The sequence below is a fragment of the Myxine glutinosa genome, chromosome 2 (genome assembly GCF_964187855.1).
Source record: "Myxine glutinosa chromosome 2, kmMyxGlut1.1, whole genome shotgun sequence".
NCBI lineage: Eukaryota > Metazoa > Chordata > Myxini > Myxiniformes > Myxinidae > Myxine > Myxine glutinosa.
Window position 1 is genome coordinate 177,898,190 of NC_136262.1, and position 24,383 is coordinate 177,922,572.

At 48.9% G+C, this 24,383-nt stretch overlaps 1 protein-coding gene across 1 annotated transcript in view; it reads right to left on the reverse strand.

The window, feature by feature from the left end:
• Window positions 1-24,383, reverse strand: part of LOC137422204 (protocadherin-16-like) — a 169,954-nt gene that overhangs the window by 71,785 nt on the left and 73,786 nt on the right. The window contains exons 5-6 of the mRNA XM_078772677.1: window positions 20,587-20,821; window positions 14,857-15,120 (exon numbers count right to left, since the gene is read on the reverse strand). Coding sequence (XP_078628803.1) covers window positions 14,857-15,120; window positions 20,587-20,821 — 499 coding nt within the window. The remainder of the gene's footprint in view (window positions 1-14,856; window positions 15,121-20,586; window positions 20,822-24,383) is intronic.

Sequence of the window (24,383 nt, forward strand, 5' to 3'; positions counted from 1 at the left end):
CAGAACCTGGGGTCCATCAAGTGGTACTTGGCCGCAGAACAGCGGTCCATAAAGTGGTACATCAATGCAATGCATGCTGGTTGAGAGGGTCCTGGCACACAAGACGACCTCCGCACGCTCCCCTCAACACCCAGTGGCACACAGTCCTCAGGTGGGAGACAAAAGGGGGGGAAAGACAGATGAGCGAGGGGTAAGGTCACAAGGGTACACATCAAACAAGGCAATGCAAGGCGAAGTGCGTATGGAGAGCGAAGTGAGAAAGCTCGTCCCTACCGTACGTCACCCCCCCCTGTCACCTACTCTACCTTATTATATCAAACACTTATTGATGTTAATTCTGATGTAAAAAAAAGGAATTTTGGCCCATCTAGCACCATACTAACGACACATAATGAAGTCTATGTAATGACGCTAATGGTAAATTGCGGCCATTTTGAACAATGGCCGCCATATCTTCCACAGGGCTAATCTTGAATGCCTCCATATCCAAAAATGTTTAGAATATATTAATCTACATGTGTGCCAATTTTGGTGCTTTTAGAACAATTTGAACAATTGGTCTGCTATGCCGCAGGACTACTACACCAAATTCGTCTCCACAATCCCTCTATCCAAAATTTGCCATCACCCAATTCATCATCAACCCTCATTAGGAGGAAGAGATGGAACATCAAGGCACAATGTCACACCCACGTCATGATGCGTCTCACATTCCAACATTTTCATCAATAAAAATAATAAAAACCACCTGGCATGGTGTGGAGTACCTGTCACCTCAGGTGAGTGGATGCAGATGGTGCAAGGAGATTTTCATCCTAACTACTTTCTAAATGACATTAACACGCTTTACACTACCCGGGGTCTTTCCCTGCCAATCCATTGGCCAACTTACACTATGGGTTCTAAAAACCAATTCCCATTGCCCAAACTGTGGTGCTTCTCCATTTTGGGGTCTCACTCCCCCGATTCATCTCCCGGTGCCCTTGCACAATTTCTGGGCTGAGACGTGTAGCTCTCCCAGCAGGTCTACCCACCTGCACACCTCCACCACTGTAGTTGCCACCCGAGCTTACCTAGCTCCTCACCCTAACCTAACTAACTGGGGAAGGCCCCTCCTGGCTCTGTCACCCCACTCGGTGCCCTCTGGCACTGGGCTACCCGGGTCCGTCCTCCGGATCCTCGGGCCCCATCCACAACTACCGGCTCCCAGAGCCCACCTGCGGCCTCACCTGGCCGACATCCTCACAGTGGTGGAGTGCCCAAACCAACTACACACACTAACAGGCTACACGCCCAGCCATTTCCACAACACTAATGCACCCATCCAAACACCATTCTTTCACCCGCACCACAGATGCCAATATCCAACCACAATTTACCTATACCCTCTACCTAACACTTACACTACCCGCCCCGGGTATCCGTGATGGGGGTCCATCCTTCCCCCATTCACACCTTCGCACCATCCACTCCACTCCATAGTTTCCACCATACTCACTCCACGACCATCCATTCCAATACTCCATATATTCCACATATTCCACACAACCATTCTCCATACACCTGTCGTTGCACGCCTGTGCCACCTGCACCCTCCTCCTCTTCCTGGACCAGTTGGTCAACACAACACACATCACCATCACCATCACTCAAACACTGCTCCATACACCTGTTCAGTTGCACACCTGTGCAATCACACCTGTTCCTCACACACGGCATCATCTAATCTACCTGTTGCCCTGCTAACTTAGTGCTCCCCGTCTTCCCTTTAAACTAAGCACATACCACGTCATTATCATCCACTCTAATCTACCTGCGTCCCCACTCCCGGTATCATTGTCACTACCTAATCTTACCATTACCTAAGGTCATCTTCTAGGTCCCTACACATTATCCAAACCCTCCCTCAGCGAGCTTACACTGTCATAAACCCCATAACCTAGTGCTCCTTTGCCCCCGATGTGAGGGATGGTGGATTGGCCATCCCATCACATGGGGCATCTCTTACTATAAATTTTGCTCGTCCAATTTCCACAAATCAAAAATTTTCCAATTACTGCCAATTCTATTCACTTTTCTAAATTTCGGATCAAAACACGATCAGTATCATCATCATCATCACAGTCCGCTATATCCTAGCCTCGGTGCGTCATGACATCATTAAAACCCGGCTTCGCAAAGCCGAGCAATGAATTCGGGTGGTTTGGTCGCCTGCAGGTTGAATCCGTCTGGCTTTCGGATCAAGGGAGGTGGTTTGGTTGGGCCGAGATTCCACGCACCATCTCGGCGCGGTACCTTGCGGTCCCGGGCCCGATGGCTCAATCTCCCCCGGTCGGAACCCCGTCCCCGCCAGGGGGTACCGTGCCGCTTCCTCCCACTCGCCCTTGAACCGTACCGGTCGCCTCGCCCGACAAGGCCCGGACTCGACCGTGCGGGGCGGGGCCAAGCCCGAATCGGCAACGACGCTTTGAAGAGAAACGACGCAGCTTCGATCCGCGCCGGGCCTCGCATCCAACAAAGCACACCGCGCCCCGAGTGCTCGCATCGGCTATCCGTCGCCCTAAACGCTAACCCGGTTACCGTCGATGCTTCACCTGCATGCTCACACGCATACGCTACCCCTTTCACCCTCACCGAGCTCGGTGCTACAACGCCGTCCGTACATTCCACCAACGCTCTCCCCGTTACACACCACACCTCTCGCGCACACTCGCCGTTCGCACACTTCGGTCCACACCTCTCCTCCGTTACGTCCTCCATAACACTCACCATGGGCGTGCACTATTGCATCCACCCACTACCGCGCTCCCATGGGCTCTCCCACACCCGCGCCATGACCAACTCAGGTGTGCTTCCTCGCACACCCTCAACCATTCCAAGCGTGCATTCTCGCACCCGCTCCACCACCAACTCACTCTCCGGGTCGCTCTCACCCTCGCACGTACACTCCGTACACCCCGACGTGCATTTTCGCTCGCACTCGGTCTCACTCCCACACTTTATAACACGCTCACTCTTTGACGCACACTTTTTCCTCACACGCGTGCCATTTTTACTCACACGGGACCCTTCACCAACGCCCGGGTGCCATATTGACCCCAATCGCGTGACAATTCTTTTGTCGCCAAACATCTTTCTACAAAATCTACCCGCACAATATACAGCACGACTCACCTGGGGGATTCCCTTCTCCACGCGCACCTGCAAACTCTTTATTTGGTTAGTGAGCACATCATCATGATTTGAGCAGGGACTTTGTACATATTCCATTTCTCCCTGCAATTCCCGGGCTACCTCCGTTGTCTCTTCAATTTTAATTGTACCCACTACTGCTTTGTCTTTGTTCCCCTCGACGACCGTTGGCTTTAATAAAATTCCCTCTACCTCATCGGTCGCCGGCTTTTCCAAACCCCGTGTCGCGGTTTCTACCCCGGTCCAGTTACCCGTGCTTTCCTCCGCCTCGCTCAACCAGCGCTTCTCGACCCGCGTTACCTCGTCGTGCACCCTTGGGACTCTCTCGCCCACCATGCGATCCATGGTCTCCCCACATTTTTGCATGCGGTCACCCATTTTGTCCGCAATTTTGCCGATTCGCTCCATTTTGCTTCCTAGCCTCTCAAATTTATTGTCTAACTTCTTAAAATTCTTGTCTAACCCCTCTCTTAATTGCTCACTATTAGCCCTCGCTCCGTCCCTCTGCAGGTTGAGGGACGCCTGCATTTGTGCCATGAATTGGGCCATGAAGGCTTGCATTTGGACCACGCCCATTGGTTCCGCGGCCGTGGCCCCCTCAACCATGTGCGCGAGAGCGCCATTTTGTGCGCCTGATACCCCCTCAACCACATTGCCAATGTTCTCCTCCTCTCTTTCATCCACATACATTTCCCCGAGGTCCTGGATCTGGATCGATTCTACCCCGTCTATCTCTCCCACCGGCATCCTGTCGCCTTGACCAGCCATGGCGCGATTTCAAAATTCGGGTTTTGTAAAACAAAAGCAATTCGGTACTTTGTAATTTTGAGCGCGTTAAACGCTTCAGGTCCCGAATCCGACACTCCTGACACCAATTGTTACGGTCCGCGGATAAGATGTTGTTTACCGAGCGGAGCACCGCGACCTAACAGTTTTTCCCCGATTCACCCGATTCACCCAGACGTTGGCCGTATCGCGCCACAGCTATTCAATATGGAAAACTCTAAGCGACCGAATGTAAAGAGGAAGAAGAAGAAGGACGTACGGAGGAATAACAGGTTTTATTAATTATTTTCACAAGCCAAAGCAAAGAGAGCAGTTGGTTATATACAGAAAATGGAAGGAGCAGGCACACAGTGAAATCTTTAGCTTACCTATACAAGCTTAATTAATAAACCCCAGGACAACGTTAAAGACAGACGGACGATCACACTTACACGGGAAATGCAGGTCGGAAGGAATGGCTTGGAGATGGGTGCTTTTAGAGGCAAGGAAGGTTCAGCGGGTACTGGGCACGGTCGGGCCAGAAGGCACCGCCGTCAAGAAGCCGAGCTTTGTCCCAAACTGCGCGGGCGAAGTTCCTTTCTCTGTACTGCTGCCTCGTGCGCTCCTTGCGTTGCTCCGGTCCGCTTTTCCTGCAGCGTGGCACGTTTCACGGCGGCTCGGTCACACCTGCTCGTCTCCAGCGCATCTCCTGGACCCATCTCCGTCAAAGCTCATCTCAGATCTCCTTGGGGAGCGTCCCGCGGCGGGTTATATAGGCCCCGCCCTTCACCCTTTGCGAACCTCCCCCACACGTTCTCTCTCCACCCTCTCAAGCCAAACCCCTCGTTCTGGGTTGGATGAGCGGGGCCGACTTACTCCTCCCCTCTATGACGAGGTGGAGACCCGCCTTTCTTCTTCAGCGTTACCTCGTGCGTATGGAGTCAAATGCAGCAAAGTGGACGGCAGATGGAAATGCAGCAAAGTGCCTAAAGAGGCAATTGCAGCCAAGTGGCGAACCTGGCACTTGGAAGCTGCCATGGGGCGTCAGAGGGCCTACTCTTATTTAATTCGGTGCAATGAAGAGTCAAACTAGTGGGAAACACATCCTTAGCCTACACAGAGAATAAGGGACTAACTATTAAAAGGATATATCGTGTCCTGTGTGTAGGTTTATGGAATTAACTAAGAGGACGAGCTGCGACCATTCTTTACATTACGAGGGTCAGTTACACACAACAAAACCATACTTTCACATTCGTTACACTTTCTCAAAATTGTTACACTTCTCAAATCCGTTACACTTCTCAAATTCGTTACACTGCACCCTCCCTTTCTTCAGGCCCGTGCTCAGGCCTACAAAACTTTAACTTAGTGTGACACGTAGGTGTAATTCCCTCTACAATTAACCTGACCCTGAGTGTGACAATTTTAAACACAAATAAATATGTCCCCCTGCTGCATTGCACCCTGCCTAACAGATTTGCGCCCACAGGATAACCGAATTACGGAATTGTTTTCAAGCTATACATTTACGGTGGGGAGCATTATTTACAGTGATGTTCTTTCTTATTTACAACGCAACCCAGGACCTGTGTTTTTTTTTTTCTTTTCTTTTTTTAGGGAAACAAAGAGAAGGAAATTCCTGTTGGGAGGGAGGAGACAGCACGCATTGCATCGATGCACCAGTACCAATAACACCAAAGCACCCAAAAGCACCCAAACGCACCAACCAGTGCACAGTCATTACTGTTTGCAATAAACACACACAAAAAAACAACTGGTGGTGGTCTTCTTCTTCTCTGCTGGGCCAATGTTCTTCCCGATGTCTTCTTGCTTCATGCGGCCTACTTGGACATATAAAAAGCACAAACCGTGTCCATTTTTATTTAGGGCCACAGGGGCCAACGAAGGGTGGTCCACCTGTTTGGCATAGGTGCCACCTTACCGAGGTCCGCAAGCAAGATTCCCTGGCCACTATGGCCGGTCTCCAACAGAGGTGCCCTGCCCCAGAACCTGGGGTCCATCAAGTGGTACTTGGCCGCAGAACAGCGGTCCATAAAGTGGTACATCAATGCAATGCATGCTGGTTGAGAGGGTCCTGGCACACAAGACGACCTCCGCACGCTCCCCTCAACACCCAGTGGCACACAGTCCTCAGGTGGGAGACAAAAGGGGGGGAAAGACAGATGAGCGAGGGGTAAGGTCACAAGGGTACACATCAAACAAGGCAATGCAAGGCGAAGTGCGTATGGAGAGCGAAGTGAGAAAGCTCGTCCCTACCGTACGTCACCCCCCCTTGTCACCTACTCTACCTTATTATATCAAACACTTATTGATGTTAATTCTGATGTAAAAAAAAGGAATTTTGGACCATCTAGCACCATACTAACGACACATAATGAAGTCTATGTAATGACGCTAATGGTAAATTGCGGCCATTTTGAACAATGGCCGCCATATCTTCCACAGGGCTAATCTTGAATGCCTCCATATCCAAAAATGTTTAGAATATATTAATCTACATGTGTGCCAATTTTGGTGCTTTTAGAACAATTTGAACAATTGGTCTGCTATGCCGCAGGACTACTACACCAAATTCGTCTCCACAATCCCTCTATCCAAAATTTGCCATCACCCAATTCATCATCAACCCTCATTAGGAGGAAGAGATGGAACATCAAGGCACAATGTCACACCCACGTCATGATGCGTCTCACATTCCAACATTTTCATCAATAAAAATAATAAAAACCACCTGGCATGGTGTGGAGTACCTGTCACCTCAGGTGAGTGGATGCAGATGGTGCAAGGAGATTTTCATCCTAACTACTTTCTAAATGACATTAACACGCTTTACACTACCCGGGGTCTTTCCCTGCCAATCCATTGGCCAACTTACACTATGGGTTCTAAAAACCAATTCCCATTGCCCAAACTGTGGTGCTTCTCCATTTTGGGGTCTCACTCCCCCGATTCATCTCCCGGTGCCCTTGCACAATTTCTGGGCTGAGACGTGTAGCTCTCCCAGCAGGTCTACCCACCTGCACACCTCCACCACTGTAGTTGCCACCCGAGCTTACCTAGCTCCTCACCCTAACCTAACTAACTGGGGAAGGCCCCTCCTGGCTCTGTCACCCCACTCGGTGCCCTCTGGCACTGGGCTACCCGGGTCCGTCCTCCGGATCCTCGGGCCCCATCCACAACTACCGGCTCCCAGAGCCCACCTGCGGCCTCACCTGGCCGACATCCTCACAGTGGTGGAGTGCCCAAACCAACTACACACACTAACAGGCTACACGCCCAGCCATTTCCACAACACTAATGCACCCATCCAAACACCATTCTTTCACCCGCACCACAGATGCCAATATCCAACCACAATTTACCTATACCCTCTACCTAACACTTACACTACCCGCCCCGGGTATCCGTGATGGGGGTCCATCCTTCCCCCATTCACACCTTCGCACCATCCACTCCACTCCATAGTTTCCACCATACTCACTCCACGACCATCCATTCCAATACTCCATATATTCCACATATTCCACACAACCATTCTCCATACACCTGTCGTTGCACGCCTGTGCCACCTGCACCCTCCTCCTCTTCCTGGACCAGTTGGTCAACACAACACACATCACCATCACCATCACTCAAACACTGCTCCATACACCTGTTCAGTTGCACACCTGTGCAATCACACCTGTTCCTCACACACGGCATCATCTAATCTACCTGTTGCCCTGCTAACTTAGTGCTCCCCGTCTTCCCTTTAAACTAAGCACATACCACGTCATTATCATCCACTCTAATCTACCTGCGTCCCCACTCCCGGTATCATTGTCACTACCTAATCTTACCATTACCTAAGGTCATCTTCTAGGTCCCTACACATTATCCAAACCCTCCCTTGGCGAGCTTACACTGTCATAAACCCCATAACCTAGTGCTCCTTTGCCCCCGATGTGAGGGATGGTGGATTGGCCATCCCATCACATGGGGCATCTCTTACTATAAATTTTGCTCGTCCAATTTCCACAAATCAAAAATTTTCCAATTACTGCCAATTCTATTCACTTTTCTAAATTTCGGATCAAAACACGATCAGTATCATCATCATCATCACAGTCCGCTATATCCTAGCCTCGGTGCGTCATGACATCATTAAAACCCGGCTTCGCAAAGCCGAGCAATGAATTCGGGTGGTTTGGTCGCCTGCAGGTTGAATCCGTCTGGCTTTCGGATCAAGGGAGGTGGTTTGGTTGGGCCGAGATTCCACGCACCATCTCGGCGCGGTACCTTGCGGTCCCGGGCCCGATGGCTCAATCTCCCCCGGTCGGAACCCCGTCCCCGCCAGGGGGTACCGTGCCGCTTCCTCCCACTCGCCCTTGAACCGTACCGGTCGCCTCGCCCGACAAGGCCCGGACTCGACCGTGCGGGGCGGGGCCAAGCCCGAATCGGCAACGACGCTTTGAAGAGAAACGACGCAGCTTCGATCCGCGCCGGGCCTCGCATCCAACAAAGCACACCGCGCCCCGAGTGCTCGCATCGGCTATCCGTCGCCCTAAACGCTAACCCGGTTACCGTCGATGCTTCACCTGCATGCTCACACGCATACGCTACCCCTTTCACCCTCACCGAGCTCGGTGCTACAACGCCGTCCGTACATTCCACCAACGCTCTCCCCGTTACACACCACACCTCTCGCGCACACTCGCCGTTCGCACACTTCGGTCCACACCTCTCCTCCGTTACGTCCTCCATAACACTCACCATGGGCGTGCACTCTTGCATCCACCCACTACCGCGCTCCCATGGGCTCTCCCACACCCGCGCCATGACCAACTCAGGTGTGCTTCCTCGCACACCCTCAACCATTCCAAGCGTGCATTCTCGCACCCGCTCCACCACCAACTCACTCTCCGGGTTGCTCTCACCCTCGCACGTACACTCCGTACACCCCGACGTGCATTTTCGCTCGCACTCGGTCTCACTCCCACACTTTATAACACGCTCACTCTTTGACGCACACTTTTTCCTCACACGCGTGCCATTTTTACTCACACGGGACCCTTCACCAACGCCCGGGTGCCATATTGACCCCAATCGCGTGACAATTCTTTTGTCGCCAAACATCCTTCTACAAAATATACCCGCACAATATACAGCACGACTCACCTGGGGGATTCCCTTCTCCACGCGCACCTGCAAACTCTTTATTTGGTTAGTGAGCACATCATCATGATTTGAGCAGGGACTTTGTACATATTCCATTTCTCCCTGCAATTCCCGGGCTACCTCCGTTGTCTCTTCAATTTTAATTGTACCCACTACTGCTTTGTCTTTGTTCCCCTCGACGACCGTTGGCTTTAATAAAATTCCCTCTACCTCATCGGTCGCCGGCTTTTCCAAACCCCGTGTCGCGGTTTCTACCCCGGTCCAGTTACCCGTGCTTTCCTCCGCCTCGCTCAACCAGCGCTTCTCGACCCGCGTTACCTCGTCGTGCACCCTTGGGACTCTCTCGCCCACCATGCGATCCATGGTCTCCCCACATTTTTGATGCGGTCACCCATTTTGTCCGCAATTTTGCCGATTCGCTCCATTTTGCTTCCTAGCCTCTCAAATTTATTGTCTAACTTCTTAAAATTCTTGTCTAACCCCTCTCTTAATTGCTCACCATTAGCCCTCGCTCCGTCCCTCTGCAGGTTGAGGGACGCCTGCATTTGTGCCATGAATTGGGCCATGAAGGCTTGCATTTGGACCACGCCCATTGGTTCCGCGGCCGTGGCCCCCTCAACCATGTGCGCGAGAGCGCCATTTTGTGCGCCTGATACCCCCTCAACCACATTGCCAATGTTCTCCTCCTCTCTTTCATCCACATACATTTCCCCGAGGTCCTGGATCGATTCTACCCCGTCTATCTCTCCCACCGGCATCCTGTCGCCTTGACCAGCCATGGCGCGATTTCAAAATTCGGGTTTTGTAAAACAAAAGCAATTTCGGTACTTTGTAATTTTGAGCGCGTTAAACGCTTCAGGTCCGAATCCGACACTCCTGACACCAATTGTTACGGTCCGCGGATAAGATGTTGTTTACCGAGCGGAGGCACCGCGACCTAACAGTTTTCCCCGATTCACCCGATTCACCCAGACGTTGGCCGTATCGCGCCACAGCTATTCAATATGGAAAACTCTAAAGCGACCGAATGTAAAGAGGAAGAAGAAGAAGACGTACGGAGGAATAACAGGTTTTATTAATTATTTTCACAAGCCAAAGCAAAGAGAGCAGTTGGTTATATACAGAAAATGGAAGGAGCAGGCACACAGTGAAATCTTTAGCTTACCTATACAAGCTTAATTAATAAACCCCAGGACAACGTTAAAGACAGACGGACGATCACACTTACACGGGGAAATGCAGGTCGGAAGGAATGGCTTGGAGATGGGTGGCTTTTAGAGGCAAGGAAGGTTCAGCGGGTACTGGGCACGGTCGGGCCAGAAGGCACCGCCGTCAAGAAGCCGAGCTTTGGTCCCAAACTGCGCGGGCGAAGTTCCTTTCTCTGTATTGCTGCCTCGTGCGCTCCTTGCGTTGCTCCGGTCCGCTTTTCCTGCAGCGCGGCACGTTTCACGGCGGCTCAGTCACACCTGCTCGTCTCCAGCGCATCTCCTGGACCCATCTCCGTCAAAGCTCATCTCAGATCTCCTTGGGGAGCGTCCCGCGGCGGGTTATATAGGCCCCGCCCTTCACCCTTTGCGAACCTCCCCCACACGTTCTCTCTCCGCCCTCTCAAGCCAAACCCCTCGTTCTGGGTTGGATGAGCGGGGCCGACTTACTCCTCCCCTCTATGACGAGGTGGAGACCCGTCTTTCTTCTTCGGCGTTACCTCGTGCGTAATGGAGTCAAATGCAGCAAAGTGGACGGCAGATGGAAATGCAGCAAAGTGCCTAAAGAGGCAATTGCAGCCAAGTGGCGAACCTGGCACTTGGAAGCTGCCATGGGGCGTCAGAGGGCCTACTCTTATTTAATTCGGTGCAATGAAGAGTCAAACTAGTGGGAAACACATCGTTAGCCTACACAGAGAATAAGGGACTAACTATTTAAAAGGATATATCGTGTCCTGTGTGTAGGTTTATGGAATTAACTAAGAGGACGAGCTGCGACCATTCTTTACATTACGAGGGTCAGTTACACACAACAAAACCATACTTTTCACATTCGTTACACTTTCTCAAAATTGTTACACTTCTCAAATCCGTTACACTTCTCAAATTCGTTACAATATATATATATATATATATATATATATATATATATATATATATATATATACATATAAAACACAGTTTGTGTGTGTGTGTGTGTGTGTGTGTGTGTGTGTGTGTGTGTGTGTGTGTAATGTTACCGATAGACTCAAACGGAGAGGCTCACGTACTTGATATTTGGCACAGACATGGCCATTGAACCTGGGAAGAACATGGCCGACCTAAAAATTGATTTCATAATATTTTTTTACCATATTTTTACCTCAGCGCATTTCAGCGAGGAATATTATGACCGGAATCTGACCGGTGGCAGAGCAGCGCGCTGATTCGCTCAGAGCAATCACGTGATGTTCCTTGCCGCCATTAACTCAGTCACGAGTTCGCACGTATTTCAGAGCGAAAAGCGATTGCGTTTTTTCACATTTCAGCGAGGAACATTGCCATTGCCTTCCCCCCTCTTTCACGAGCCTCGATTCAGTATACAAAAAAAAATAAAAAAAATAAAAAATCTTTAGATCCATATTTTTTTTCAGCGAGAAATATTATCAGTGAGTAGGGACCCCTTCCCCTTCCTACGAAATTCATCCTGACTTCGCCCCTAGGAGGGTAGAGGGGTATCTGTAGGTAACAGGGACCTTTATTTGGCGAAGATTGGGCAAAAATTGACCGAGTTATTCAAAATATGGAGTTATATAAAATTGAGTTTTTAAGGCTGAAACGCAGTGACGTCACCACATCCCGCGGCACGACTTTCGATTCTGAGGAGATTTTGTTTCATTGTGCACGCCTTCATTTTATGTCCAAATTAGAATCCGTTTCAATTTCTGCTGCAAACATGACATCCGTGCATCGAGTGCGATATTTTATTTGGTAAAAATCGGTCGATTTGAAGTGGTGAAAATAAAATGCGATCGTGGAAAGTCGTAGCGAGGGGCCATTTTGAATCGGTTTTCGATTACCACACCGGGTTACTTGTGGGGGATAGGAAATTTATTTCATAATATTTTTTTTACCATATTTTTACCTCAGCGCATTTCAGCGAGGAATATTATGCACGGAATCTGACCGGTGGCAGAGCAGCGCGCTGATTCGCTCAGAGCGATCACGTGATGTTCCTTGCCGCCATTAACTCAGTTACGCGTTCGCACGTATTTCAGAGCGAAAAGCGATTGCGTTTTTTCACATTTCAGCGAGGAACATTGCCATTCACACCACATAGGTTTTTTTTTCTTTCATCTTTAGATCCATATTTTTTTTCAGCGAGGAATATTATACACAGAATCTGAATCGGTGGCAGAGCAGCGCGCTCATTCGCTCATTCGCGCTCATTGATGACGATCACGTGATGACGTGATCACGAATGATGTTCGTGACGCGATCACGTGATGTTCCTTGCCACCATAAACTCACAGCAAGTAGCATAGATTTTAGCATGATTAGCATTTAGCATGATTTAGTATGATTTAGCATAGATAGTAGTATGTTTCACATAGATTTTTTTTTCAGCGAGGAATATTATGCACGGATTCTGACCGGTGGCAGAGCAGCGCGCTGATTCGCTCAGAGCGATCACGTGATGTTCCATGCCCGCCGCCAGTTGGCTTCACTTTTCACGGAGTATGAGCGTTCTATATATTTTCAATTCAGTGCGCCCGACTTGCTCACGTACTTGATTTGTGGCATAGACATGGCCATTGGGCCTTCACGGTGTAATTTGTGCGAGGCTTTTGTCCGAGTGAGCTTGAGTCAAGAGGGCGAATGTACGGGTTGGGAATGTACGGGTCTCCCTTCCCCCACCCGGCAACGCCGGTACTGGAGGGCGTCACAGGATCGGTGAGTCTCCAAAACCCGCTTCGTGCTGTTGCGAAGATTCAGGACGATGTCGCGATTGTTGTGCTGCTCTCTGACCATGAGAACTGCAACGTCATTGTTCACTGGCCCTCCCCTTCCCTCCCCCTTCCCCCTCCCCCTCCGTCCTCCCCCTCCCTTCCCCCTCCACCCTACCCCTCCTCCTCCCTTTTCCCCCTCCCCCTCCCTTTTCCCCCTCCCCCTTCCCCTCCCCCCTACCCCTTCCCCCCCTCCCCTCCCCCCCTACCCCCTCCCCCACTCCTCTCCCATCCCTCCCCCTCCCCCTCCCCCACTCCTCTCCCATCCCTCCCCCTCCCCCCCTCTCCTCCCCTCCCCCCTCTTCTCCCTCACGTTTATACACGGAATGCCGGGTACTTCCCTCCCCTTCTTCACCCCTCCCCCTCTCCTCCCCTCCCCCCCCGTTCCCCTCCCCTCCCCGCCCCCGCCCGGCAATGCCGGGTACTTCTGCTAGTATATATATATATATATTACACTGTACATATACAGTAGGACCCCGCTATTCGAGGGGGACACGTTCCTGAAAAATATATATTTGTTTATGTTCTCTTAATTTTTGTTTTTGATAATAATGTTCAAATTAATTATTTATTAATGAGGATTATTCTTTGACACAAATTACTGTCTGTATGTTGCTCAGATGTTGCTCACATGATCAGTATTGTTTTGTACTTCAGTTCGAGAGGTTGCATCACCACAGCATTGCTTTTGTGGACATTTACCAAGGTCTGTGTTTTTAGTGTGAGTACAAAAACTAATTCTACAATCGAGGTACAAATATCTGGGGAAATCAAAATGAATAAGACATCAAGAGACCTCAACAATATGCCAAGTCTCTTGAGGACTATTTTTGGTCAACACTTGCAAAACCTTTATCTCAGGATCCATATGACTGAGGAACTTAAAGCTTCGCAATTGGTTTCTCTTATGTGACATCGTCAACTTCGGCGCATTTCAATGAAGTCGATGATGGCCAAGAAAGAAACTTCTCAGAGTTGGCAGATATGCTATGGAACGATTCGTTGGGAAACATTTAAGTGTTAACCATAGCTGCAGAGATTGCAGAGCTGCAGAGAAAGAAGACATTCCATAAACCCTGAGGGGACCCTACTATGGGAGCTGAAGGTGATACTGAGCAATGAGGACACCAGAGGATGAGTGAAAAATCTCGATTTTGCACAAATAGCCTTTTACTGTTTCATCGTTTCAAAGCTTCTGCCTGCACTAAATACCAGTATAGTGGGGACTGAGCAGATGAAACAACGTAGAGTGTCCATAAATGAGTGGCACAAAATGAAAGTTGTAACAATTTCCTTTACTACCTCTTCTTTTTTGAACACATGATTTAGATCATCAAGGAGAAGAATGAAGAGAACTGGTAAAAAAATAAAAACACGTTCTCAGTGATGTTCGGTGTCTGGAAGTGTCAGATTTTGGATACTGATCAACAACAAGGTAATACAATGAATAATCAAAACACAGAAACAAAGCAAAAAATATATCATGGACATGATACGTCACATGGTCTGAATGTGGAGAAGAGTGAAAAAGGTAAAGACTATGCAGTGATTGTCACATCTGGTTTTACTTTCATTCCTCGTGTTCCATTTCATATTAATTCACAGAACGTAAAATGTTGAGGTTTGGTATTTATATCGTCATCATTGATGATCTTTTAATCGAATATTGACGGTCATCAGAGTGCATGCAATCTTGTTGCTGGGCAGGTGGAAAGGACAAACTTCTGTCGTAAAAAACAAAGTCTCACCAAGACTGCCGCTTGCGCTCACTGTCCCCACCAGAGTTCCCGCTGGCACGTCGACCGACACAGAGAACCTGTACGGGAGATTCGCAAATACGACGCCACCGGAGGGATCAGAAGGGCTTGCACGACTATCGGACTTCCCTCTGAGGACTATGGAAATGTGAGCGAGGGTCTCGGCCGACAGCCCACCGCCATCATGCGCATTTGCCAAAAGTTGGAGAGTGGGGGGAGAGTCGGAGGGCAAAGGGCTTGCCAGACTCAGCACTCCTACAAAGAAAGGAAAACACCAAATGTAGTTAGGGTCTTGTTCGAGGCACAAGATCTTTTCTTTTAAAGAGTAAATATGGCAAAGCATCCATGCAATATGTTGGTATTTATGTCACTACTAAAAGGTCAACATATACTCATACGCTTCCCTGAGCATCAGGGTGCCCAAGACAGAGCAGTGAATGTTGCTGGAGAAGAACAAAACCTGAACAGATCACCACTCTGTCACAGGTTGCTATAGGTTAGGACAAGAATTTGGAATTTGGCCACAGTGTCAGCACACAATGGCCTACATTTATGGGCTAGTGAGGCCTACTCATGTGGTCCACCCTAACTCTAACCCTAACAATGGCCTACTCTTGTGACAGAGGATTCGGGATTCTGAATGTCTACCGGCGAATGCCAGTGGTCGAGTCACCAGCTTGATAGCCCCTCCAAAGGAAGGTGCACAACATTGATGCAACTCATTGATGCAACTCTACCTTGGAAGCACCATGATGACAGTTTATAGTCAGGTCGAGAATCAAACAAAGAATGGACAGCTGAAAGGTGAGCATGTTCCTTTTGAGTGACCAGCCTCGTCCGGCTGCTATAAAAATAAATCAAATTAAATAAATGATTAACGACCTGAATGTTACATGGTTAACGAAGCAATAAATGCTTGCACACCTTGGTTATTGATGTTTATTGAAAGCTAATGAGCAGAACATCCTTATGATCAGAAACAAATGTTGGATGATAAATTTTAACTTTAATCAGAAGGGTAAATATGAGGTTAAAACGAGAACGGCACTCGGTAGAGTGCATACCTCCACCTGGCTGACCAGTTTACATTTTGTTTCCCCACTGATATGCCGGACCTAAATCCGGACCTTAACCAAAATCGAATTGGCGTTTATTTGTCAACTACCAAAACCGTCCACAACGCTTTGAGATATTGTGCCATATATCGTTTTTGGCCCCATCTCTCGATGGTGAAAAATCACTAAAAACTCGAAAGGCACACTTCGACGTTGTGACGTTGACCGAAATGCCTCCACCCACATTATTACATCATTATACACACTTGTACCAAGTTTGATTTAAAACCCTTCAGCTGTTCTCAAGTATCACATTTTTACCTGACATGACCTCTGATGCCAAAATCTAATCAATTCATCTTTTCATCATAATATGTAGTTGTACCAAGTTTGGTTAAAATCCCATCACTGGTTCACAAGTTAGCACAGTAACAGAATTTTTTTTAACCAAATTGGACCTCTGACCTTTGACATCTTGATCCCATAATATCCATTTACATCATTATACATACTTGTATCAAGTTTGACTTACTTCCCTTTAGCCATAAGTAAGTTATCGCGGTAACAACAACTTATTACAGAAACTGACCTTTGACCATTGACCTCTTGATGCAGAAATTGAGTCGGTTCACCCTTGCATCATAATATATACTTATACCAAATTTGACTTAGTTCCCTTCAGCAGTTAAGTTATCATGGACATAATTGCAACTTAACATGACCTCTCATCTTTGACCTCTTGACCCAAAAATCGAATCAGTTCATCTTTGCATCATCTATCTATAATTCCAGCAATCTCTGTGTGTATGTCTGTGTGTCTGTGTGTCTGTGTGTCTGTGTGTCTGTGTGTTTGTCTGTGACCGCTGTTTCTCGACAACCACGGGTCCGATATACTTGAAACTTGCCAGGTATATTGCTGGGGACCCGAGGATGTGCCTTTTCAAGGTTTGTAATTAATCGGACAAGTACCTACCGAGCTATGTCCAAAAAACGCTTCAACCAATCAGAGAGCAGCGAGCTATCACGTGTGCCGAACCGTTAATGCAATGCAAGCGTTAATGCGTTAATGCAAGGCTTTTCTTTTTTTCCCTCTTCTCTTTCTACTTTTCCTTGCGATTAAATTGCAAACAGCCAAAATACGTTGGCGCTAATTGAATAATTGGCCATTAACACTAAAATAATCGTAACTGCGATATGCCAACTTCCGGACAGTGCAGCCTTCCATGTTGTTGTTGTTTGCAGCAGCTGTTTGCAGCAAGGCAAGGCTTTTCTTTTTTTCCCTCTTCTCTTTCTACTTTTCCTTGCGATTAAATTGCAAAAAGCCAAAATACGTTGGCGATAATTGAATAATTGGGCATTATGTTTTACAACTAATAAAAACGAATTTGCGATTCATTCGCTTTCCTGCGCGTTTGTGTACGCGATGGCGATTTCTTTACCAAACTCCGGAAGCCGTTCGCTTTGGACCGAACCATTGCATGTAAATAGAGGGGGGGGATTGTCACCACTCGCAAGCCGTTCGCTTTGGACCAAACCATTTCATGTAAATAGGGGGGGGGGGATATAATTTTAGATATATATATAGTACGGGCATGCCCTAGTCTATCTATAATGCCAGTAATCTCTGTGTGTCTGTCTGTGACCGCTGTTTCTCGACAACCACGGGTCCGATATACTTGAAACTTGCCAGGTATATTGCTGGGGACCCGAGGATGTGCCTTTTCAAGGTTTCATATTAATCGGACAAGTAGTTAGCGAGCTATGTCCAAAAAACGATTCAACCAATCAGAGAGCAGCGAGCTATCACGTGTGCCGAACGTGGCGAACAGACTCTGCCTCGGACGGCACATTTGAGAGCGTATTCATTTATTTCACGTTGGCAAACTATGTTGGCGTTAAACTATGTTTTACAACTAATTAAAACTAATTTGCGATTCATTCGCTTTCCTGCGCGTTTGTGCACGCTATGGCGATTTCTTTACCAAACTCCGCAAGCCGTTCGCTTTGGACCAAACCATTTCATGTAAATAGAGGGGGGGGATTGTCACCGTACTCGCAAGCCGTTCGCTTTGGACCAAACCATTCCATGTAAATAGAGGGGGGGGATTGTCACCGTACTCGCAAGCCGTTCGCTTTGGACCAAACCATTTCATGTAAATAGAGGGGGGGGATTGTCACCGTACTCGCAAGCCGTTCGCTTTGGCTTTGCGAATGGACCAAACCATTTCATGTAAATAGAGGGGGGGGATATAATTTTAGATATATATATAGTACGGGCATGCCCTAGTAATATAAAATTGTACCAAGTTTGGTGAAAATACCATGACTTGTTCACAAATTAGATCAGTAACAGAATTTTTACATAACGGGACGTCTGACATTTGATCTTTGACCTCTTGACCCAAAAATTGAATCAGTTCTTCTTTACTTTATTATGCATACCTGCACCAAGTTTGACTTAGATCCCTTCAGCAGTTCTCAAGTTATCACGGTAACGAAAACCTATCACAGACGGATGGACGCACAAACGGACGGACGCAAGGAAAGCAGAAATATGGGGAGGGGAGCGGGGGGGGGAGGGGGGAGAGAGGGGGAGGGGGGAAGGGGGAGGGGAGAGGGTAGAGGAGGAGAGGGGGGAAGGGGGAGGGATGGGGCAAACGGGAGGGATGGGGGAAAGGTGAGGGGGGAGAAAGGGAGGCAGGAGGGAGGGGAGTGGGGGGGAGAGGAAGGGGGAGGGAGGGGGAGGAGGAAGGGGAGTGTGGGGGAGGTGAGGGGGAGAGGGAGGGGGAGGGGGGAAGTAGGAGGGGAGTGTGGGGGAGGGGAGGGGGAAGGGGAGGGGAGAGGGGCAGAGGGGGGAGGGGAGAGGGGCAGAAGGGGGAGGGAGGGGGGAAGGGGAGGGGAAGGGGGGGTGTGGGGGAAGGGGGAGGGGAAGGGGAGGGAGGCAGGCGAGGAAGTGGGTTCATATATATACTGGTGGGTGAACATGGCGTTCATCACGTTTCTGAGTTAAGTGTGATGCCAAACAGGAAGAAGAAGAAGCCGTACTACCAACTTCGTACACTTCCGGAATTGTTTGATTTATTTGTGTTCAAATGTCTGGTGATTGTTTTGTATTTATTTATGCGAATGTGTACTTTTTTATGCGAATATCGAGCGATTTAAATTTTAAAAACTCCAAAAAAACGTGGTTTTTTTCATAATTTTTTATTTTGCCGAAAACACTCCCAGGCACTCACTGATAAACCTCTGAAAGTTTGACGAAGATCCGTTCAGCCATCTCTGAGAAAAATGGCTACACACAGACAGACATCTCTCTTATCTCTCTTATATAGTAGATTCTGCTCACAGCCAAACAGACAGACAGACAGATAGATAGACAAACAGGGATGAAAACATAACCTCCGTCTACCTTCAGTGGCAAAGATAACAAAAAGACAACATTAAAAACGTTTAAACAAAAGCAAAATGTTAAGCTTAAACTGTGTTCTGACAAATGACATGAAAATGTTACAAGAACGGGTTTAAAATGGTATGAGGTGGGAGTTTAGGTCCATACTAGTGACAGAGCATCAGTTGCTCTTGATAAGCCATGATCGTTTCTGTGCCTGAGAAGCAATAGCGGACAGGTCGCCGCTCCATCACAGAGAACAGATGTAACCGAAACCCCTTGTTCGAAACAGTTGTAAGAATCAAACCCAGAGCGACGAGGGCAATGCAACGAGGATTTTCCCACTCAACTAGTAAGCTGCTCTCATTTATAATAGGTTGCCCACTTATTACTTGCAGATGGAGATGGGGGAGGAGGTCTTGGGAATGAGGAGGAACTGTGGTTAAAGACTTTCCGCCATGTGTGTGTGTGCAATACGATGATGTTTGCTAACCAAAACACCCGCAGGAAATATTTATTTTAATCACAAAACCCTGACTGATGACAGAGTACACATGGTCAAACCAGTTGGAACATGATGTTCAAAGCAGGGAAGATTCCAGTACTCGATCTGTCCCTTCACAAAAAGATTGGCGGGTGAACCCTCGAATATCTCTGACACACATCTGGCATTCAAATTTTTTCTGCAATCAACCATTAATGGAGATTCAGTAATTGGGAATAATTCGATTTACCATAAGCTGCAACACGTCTTGGGTTGACCACATCTCCAAAATATTGGATTTAAAATAAAAATGCAAAAATTCTTCTCCTCCAGAACCGCTTAGCAGATCAATGCGAAACTTCATACATATTATCGACAAACCATGGGGAATGTAGTTTGAATTTGTTTTCATATTCATCTTCATCGACGCGATTTAACCTGCATGTGCACAAAAGTGTTTGTTAAATGTCCTAATTATTAATAAATTATAATCAATGAAGCTTCGGCAAATGGCAATGTGGGTGCCATAATGAAGGCCTGGATGATACGGGTATATGGACCATAATAGTAGCATGTTCAGGTAAGATGGTATTTTTGTTCAGAATGAATGCCTGAGGTGACTATGTGCTCTACCGAGTGCAGTTCCAGTTAATTTTTAGTAAAGCACATCAATACATTCATACATACATTCCCAATATACACATATACATATACACATGTATATACATATATTTACATGTGTTGTTGTTGTTGACTGTTTACTGTTGCAATGTTGTTTAGTTTTCCTTACTCACCACTCTCTGGATCTAGCATGAAGGGTCCAACATTGTTTTCACCTTGCACCAGGCTGTAGGTTACATGTCCAAGATGTCCACCATCAGCATCTGTGGCTGAGAGCTGGGTTAGAACAAGGCCTGTTCTTCCTGGTGCGGTCATGTGTAGCTTATATGTAACTGGAATGAACACTGGATGGTGATCATTGGTTTCTTCAACATCTACTTCGATATGAGCCAGAGATAGCAAATCATCCTGCAAGCGACACCGTAGTTTAGAAACAAAGTAAAATAATGATGATGATTGTTATTGATAATCATGTAATCATCTATCAGTCACACACAGATACACCCACTGCTGAAAGCAGTGTTAGGGAATGACTCCATGTTGTTTCGTATGCAACCTGTGGCTGCTGGTTGCATCGTTTTCTGGAAGCACGGCCGTGCCGCTGATGCAATGCCCCTGTTACCAGTCAGCTGGTACTCAATTTGCCTACCTGGGAAGAATGACAGGCTGAGTCAAGCCACCTGGTGTTATTTCAACGGCTAACAGGGACTTTAGGCTGGTTAAAAAAATTCCTGTTTATCATCGCCGCCCGCCCCATAAAAGTCGTCCGCCCCTAAAAAATCTTCTTTTCTTTTTTTTTTTGCTCGCGAAGTCAGTAAAATCCGTTCCTGTTCAGTGGGAGAGGTTCGAATTTTGTATGTGCTCGCGTACTGTCTGAGCCAAGTTACATGTGCACGACAGTTTGACAGAAAAAGCTGTTCGTTGTTTGCCAAATTCGGCGAACGTCCAGTGTTCTAAAGGCCTGGGTTGGTGTCAAAGTGCCAGAAAATATCACTCTAGATGAACTGTATTATGAGCTCGTGTCGGGAACGCTTGATGGTAAGAAATATAACCGTTTAGTGTGTGTGGGTTTCCCCCTCACTCGCCATTTACGTGGACCGCAAGGTTTTGCTTCTGATAAATGGGGTGTGCGCTTCCTTATTTTATTCATAAAGAATGGTGGGAAATGTTGGACTCCAGTTCTGTTCTCAACTAAAATCTGTCGATATACCTGCACTGGGATCCCAGATCTGTATTTCTAGTTTTCATTCCTGGGTGGTTCAAAATTCCAAACCAAATCCGGATGAGGTCCACCTTGGAAAACACGGTCGTGTTTGCCAACCGGGCGGAAAAGTCCTGGATATGCGGGACCAGGTAGCGGTCGGGGGTGGTGGCATCATTGAGCCGGCGGTAGTCCCCGCACGGCCGCCATCCTCCACCGGGCTTCGGCACAATGTGCAGAGGAGAAGCCCAAGTGCTGTTGGAGTGCCGTACGATCCCCAGCCGCTCCAGCATGGCGAACTCCGCTTTCGCCACCGCGAGCTTCGTGGGCTCGAGTCGGCGTGCCCGGGCAAAGATCAGCGGCCCGACCGTGGGGATATGGTGCTCCACCCCGTGTTTAACGGCCACCGCTGAGAAGGTGGGCCGCGTGAGGGCCGGGAAACTGGCGAGGAGGCGGGTAAAGTCGTCCGCTGCCGGAAGCGTGCAAACTAAACTCGCCGGGACGGAACCCTCCAGCAAGCCGCTTGGCAAGCCGCTCAATGGGCCGCTCAGCGAACAAGCGAGCGAGCTGAAGGTTTCGGCCTGGACGAGCCGTCTGCGCTTCACGTCGACCAACAGCCCATTCGCACATAGGAAGTCCGCACCGAGCAGTGCCATTGGCACGCTGGCGGTCACGAACGACCATTGAAAGCGCTGCCCTCCGAACCGCAGGGAGAGGCAACGCTTCCCGAATGTGCGGATGGGTGTACCATTGGCGGCAAGCAAAGCGGGGCCCCGGCCCGCGGTTTGCTTGTCGGACATGGAGGCGGGGAGGAGGCTTACCTGCGCTCCTGTGTCGCAAAGAAAACGGCGCCCGGACATGGTGTCCGTGATGAAAAGGAGGCTGCCAGAATGGCTGACGCTCATGGCTGCAAGTGAGCACCGGTCGTTTCCCGACCCGACAAAAGAGCACGGCGGGCGACACGTTTTAGCCTGGCGGCCGAACCTGGCATGGTAGTAGCACCAGGTTTGCGGTGGTAACGGCCGCGGCGGCCGTGCCGGCGGCGGTGGTGGTGGCGGCGGCGGTAGTGGACGGGGCGTAGCAGCGGCCATGAGGGAAGTCGGGAGCGCTGGAGCCTCCGCGCCGGGATCCACTACGGCAGCACCGTACACCGACCGCGTGTCGCAGGCCGCAAAATACTTGTCGGCCTCTCTAGCCAGGGCGCAGGGTTCCTTTATTTTGGAACCAGCCAGCACGAGGCGTACCTGTGCGGGTAGCTGGCGTAGGAAAAGCGCCCGGAATAAGAAATCCGGGGGCTGGTCTCCAAGCAGGGACAGCATGGAATCCATCCGGACGGATGGTCGTGTGTCGCCGAGGGCGGGAAGGTCCAGGAGGCGGTCGGCCCGTTCGATCTCCGTGAGCCCGAACGTGGCGATGAGGAGACATTTGAGCGCCTCGTACCTGTTGTCACCCGGCGGGCGCCGAAGGATGGACACGACTCGGGCGGCAGTGCCGGGCCCGAGGGCGACGACCACGTGGTCGTACCGGGTCTCGTCCGCCGTTATGCCTCGGAGTTGGAATTGAGCTTCGGCCTGCAAAAACCAAACGTCGGTTTGCGCTTCCCAAAACTCGGGGAGTTTGACTGCGACGGCGTTGGTAGCCATGGCGCGTTCGGTGGTCAGCAACGGCTGAACCAATCGGGGTCACCAGTGTGGTGCTGCGCACACACGACTCGATTGTCAGAGAGGTAGGCCACAACGCGTTGGTAATACAAAGAGTCTTTATTCAAAGCTCGCACTTCAGCACTGGGAGGGCTCGAGCTTCGAGCCCGCATATATGTGCCGAGGCCACGCCTAGTCCCCGGGCGTGGCCGATCGGTCGAAAAGCGGGGCATGTGCTTTCGCTCCCCGCCTGGACGCTCGCGCCACCCACTGGTGCGCGGAATTATTGCCGCTTGTGCCCGCCACAATATCACCTTTATCTATCAATATTGTTGAAATGAAGATCAAATAGCTGTATGTTGAAATATGTTGAAAAAGTCAAAACTTTACATGGGGTGTACTTACTTTTTCACGTGACTGTATATCTATATATCTATATAACTGTGAGAAATAGTAGAAACTCCACAGTACGAGCAGGGTGTCTCATTTGCATTAAATAAATAATCGGGAGATTCAATCAGATGCGGACGTAGCTTCAGGACGTCGATCTTTAATTTCCGACAAGCTTTCGACCAACAAAGGTCTTCTTCTTAGACGTCCCCAAGTTCAACGGGAGTTCCTTGGAAAATACGTTTATTGGAACATATGTCCATAAGAACATACGAACATACGTTTATTGGAACATACGTCCGCGTCTGATTGAATCTCCCGATTTTATATATACTAGGGCATGCCCGTACTATATATATATCTAAAATTATATCCCCCCCCTCTATTTACATGAAATGGTTTGGTCCATTCGCAAAGCCAAAGCGAACGGCTTGCGAGTACGGTGACAATCCCCCCCCCCTCTATTTACATGAAATGGTTTGGTCCATTCGCAAAGCCAAAGCGAACGGCTTGCGAGTACGGTGACAATCCCCCCCCTCTATTTACATGAAATGGTTTGGTCCAAAGCGAACGGCTTGCGGAGTTTGGTAAATAAATCGCCATAGCTCGGTAACTACTTCTCCGATTAATATGAAACCTTGAATTGGGACAATGTTTTTATGTTTTTAATTGAATTACTATCCGTAATGGCGCACGCTCTCACAGGAGCTCCGGAGGGTCGCATATCGCAGTTACGATG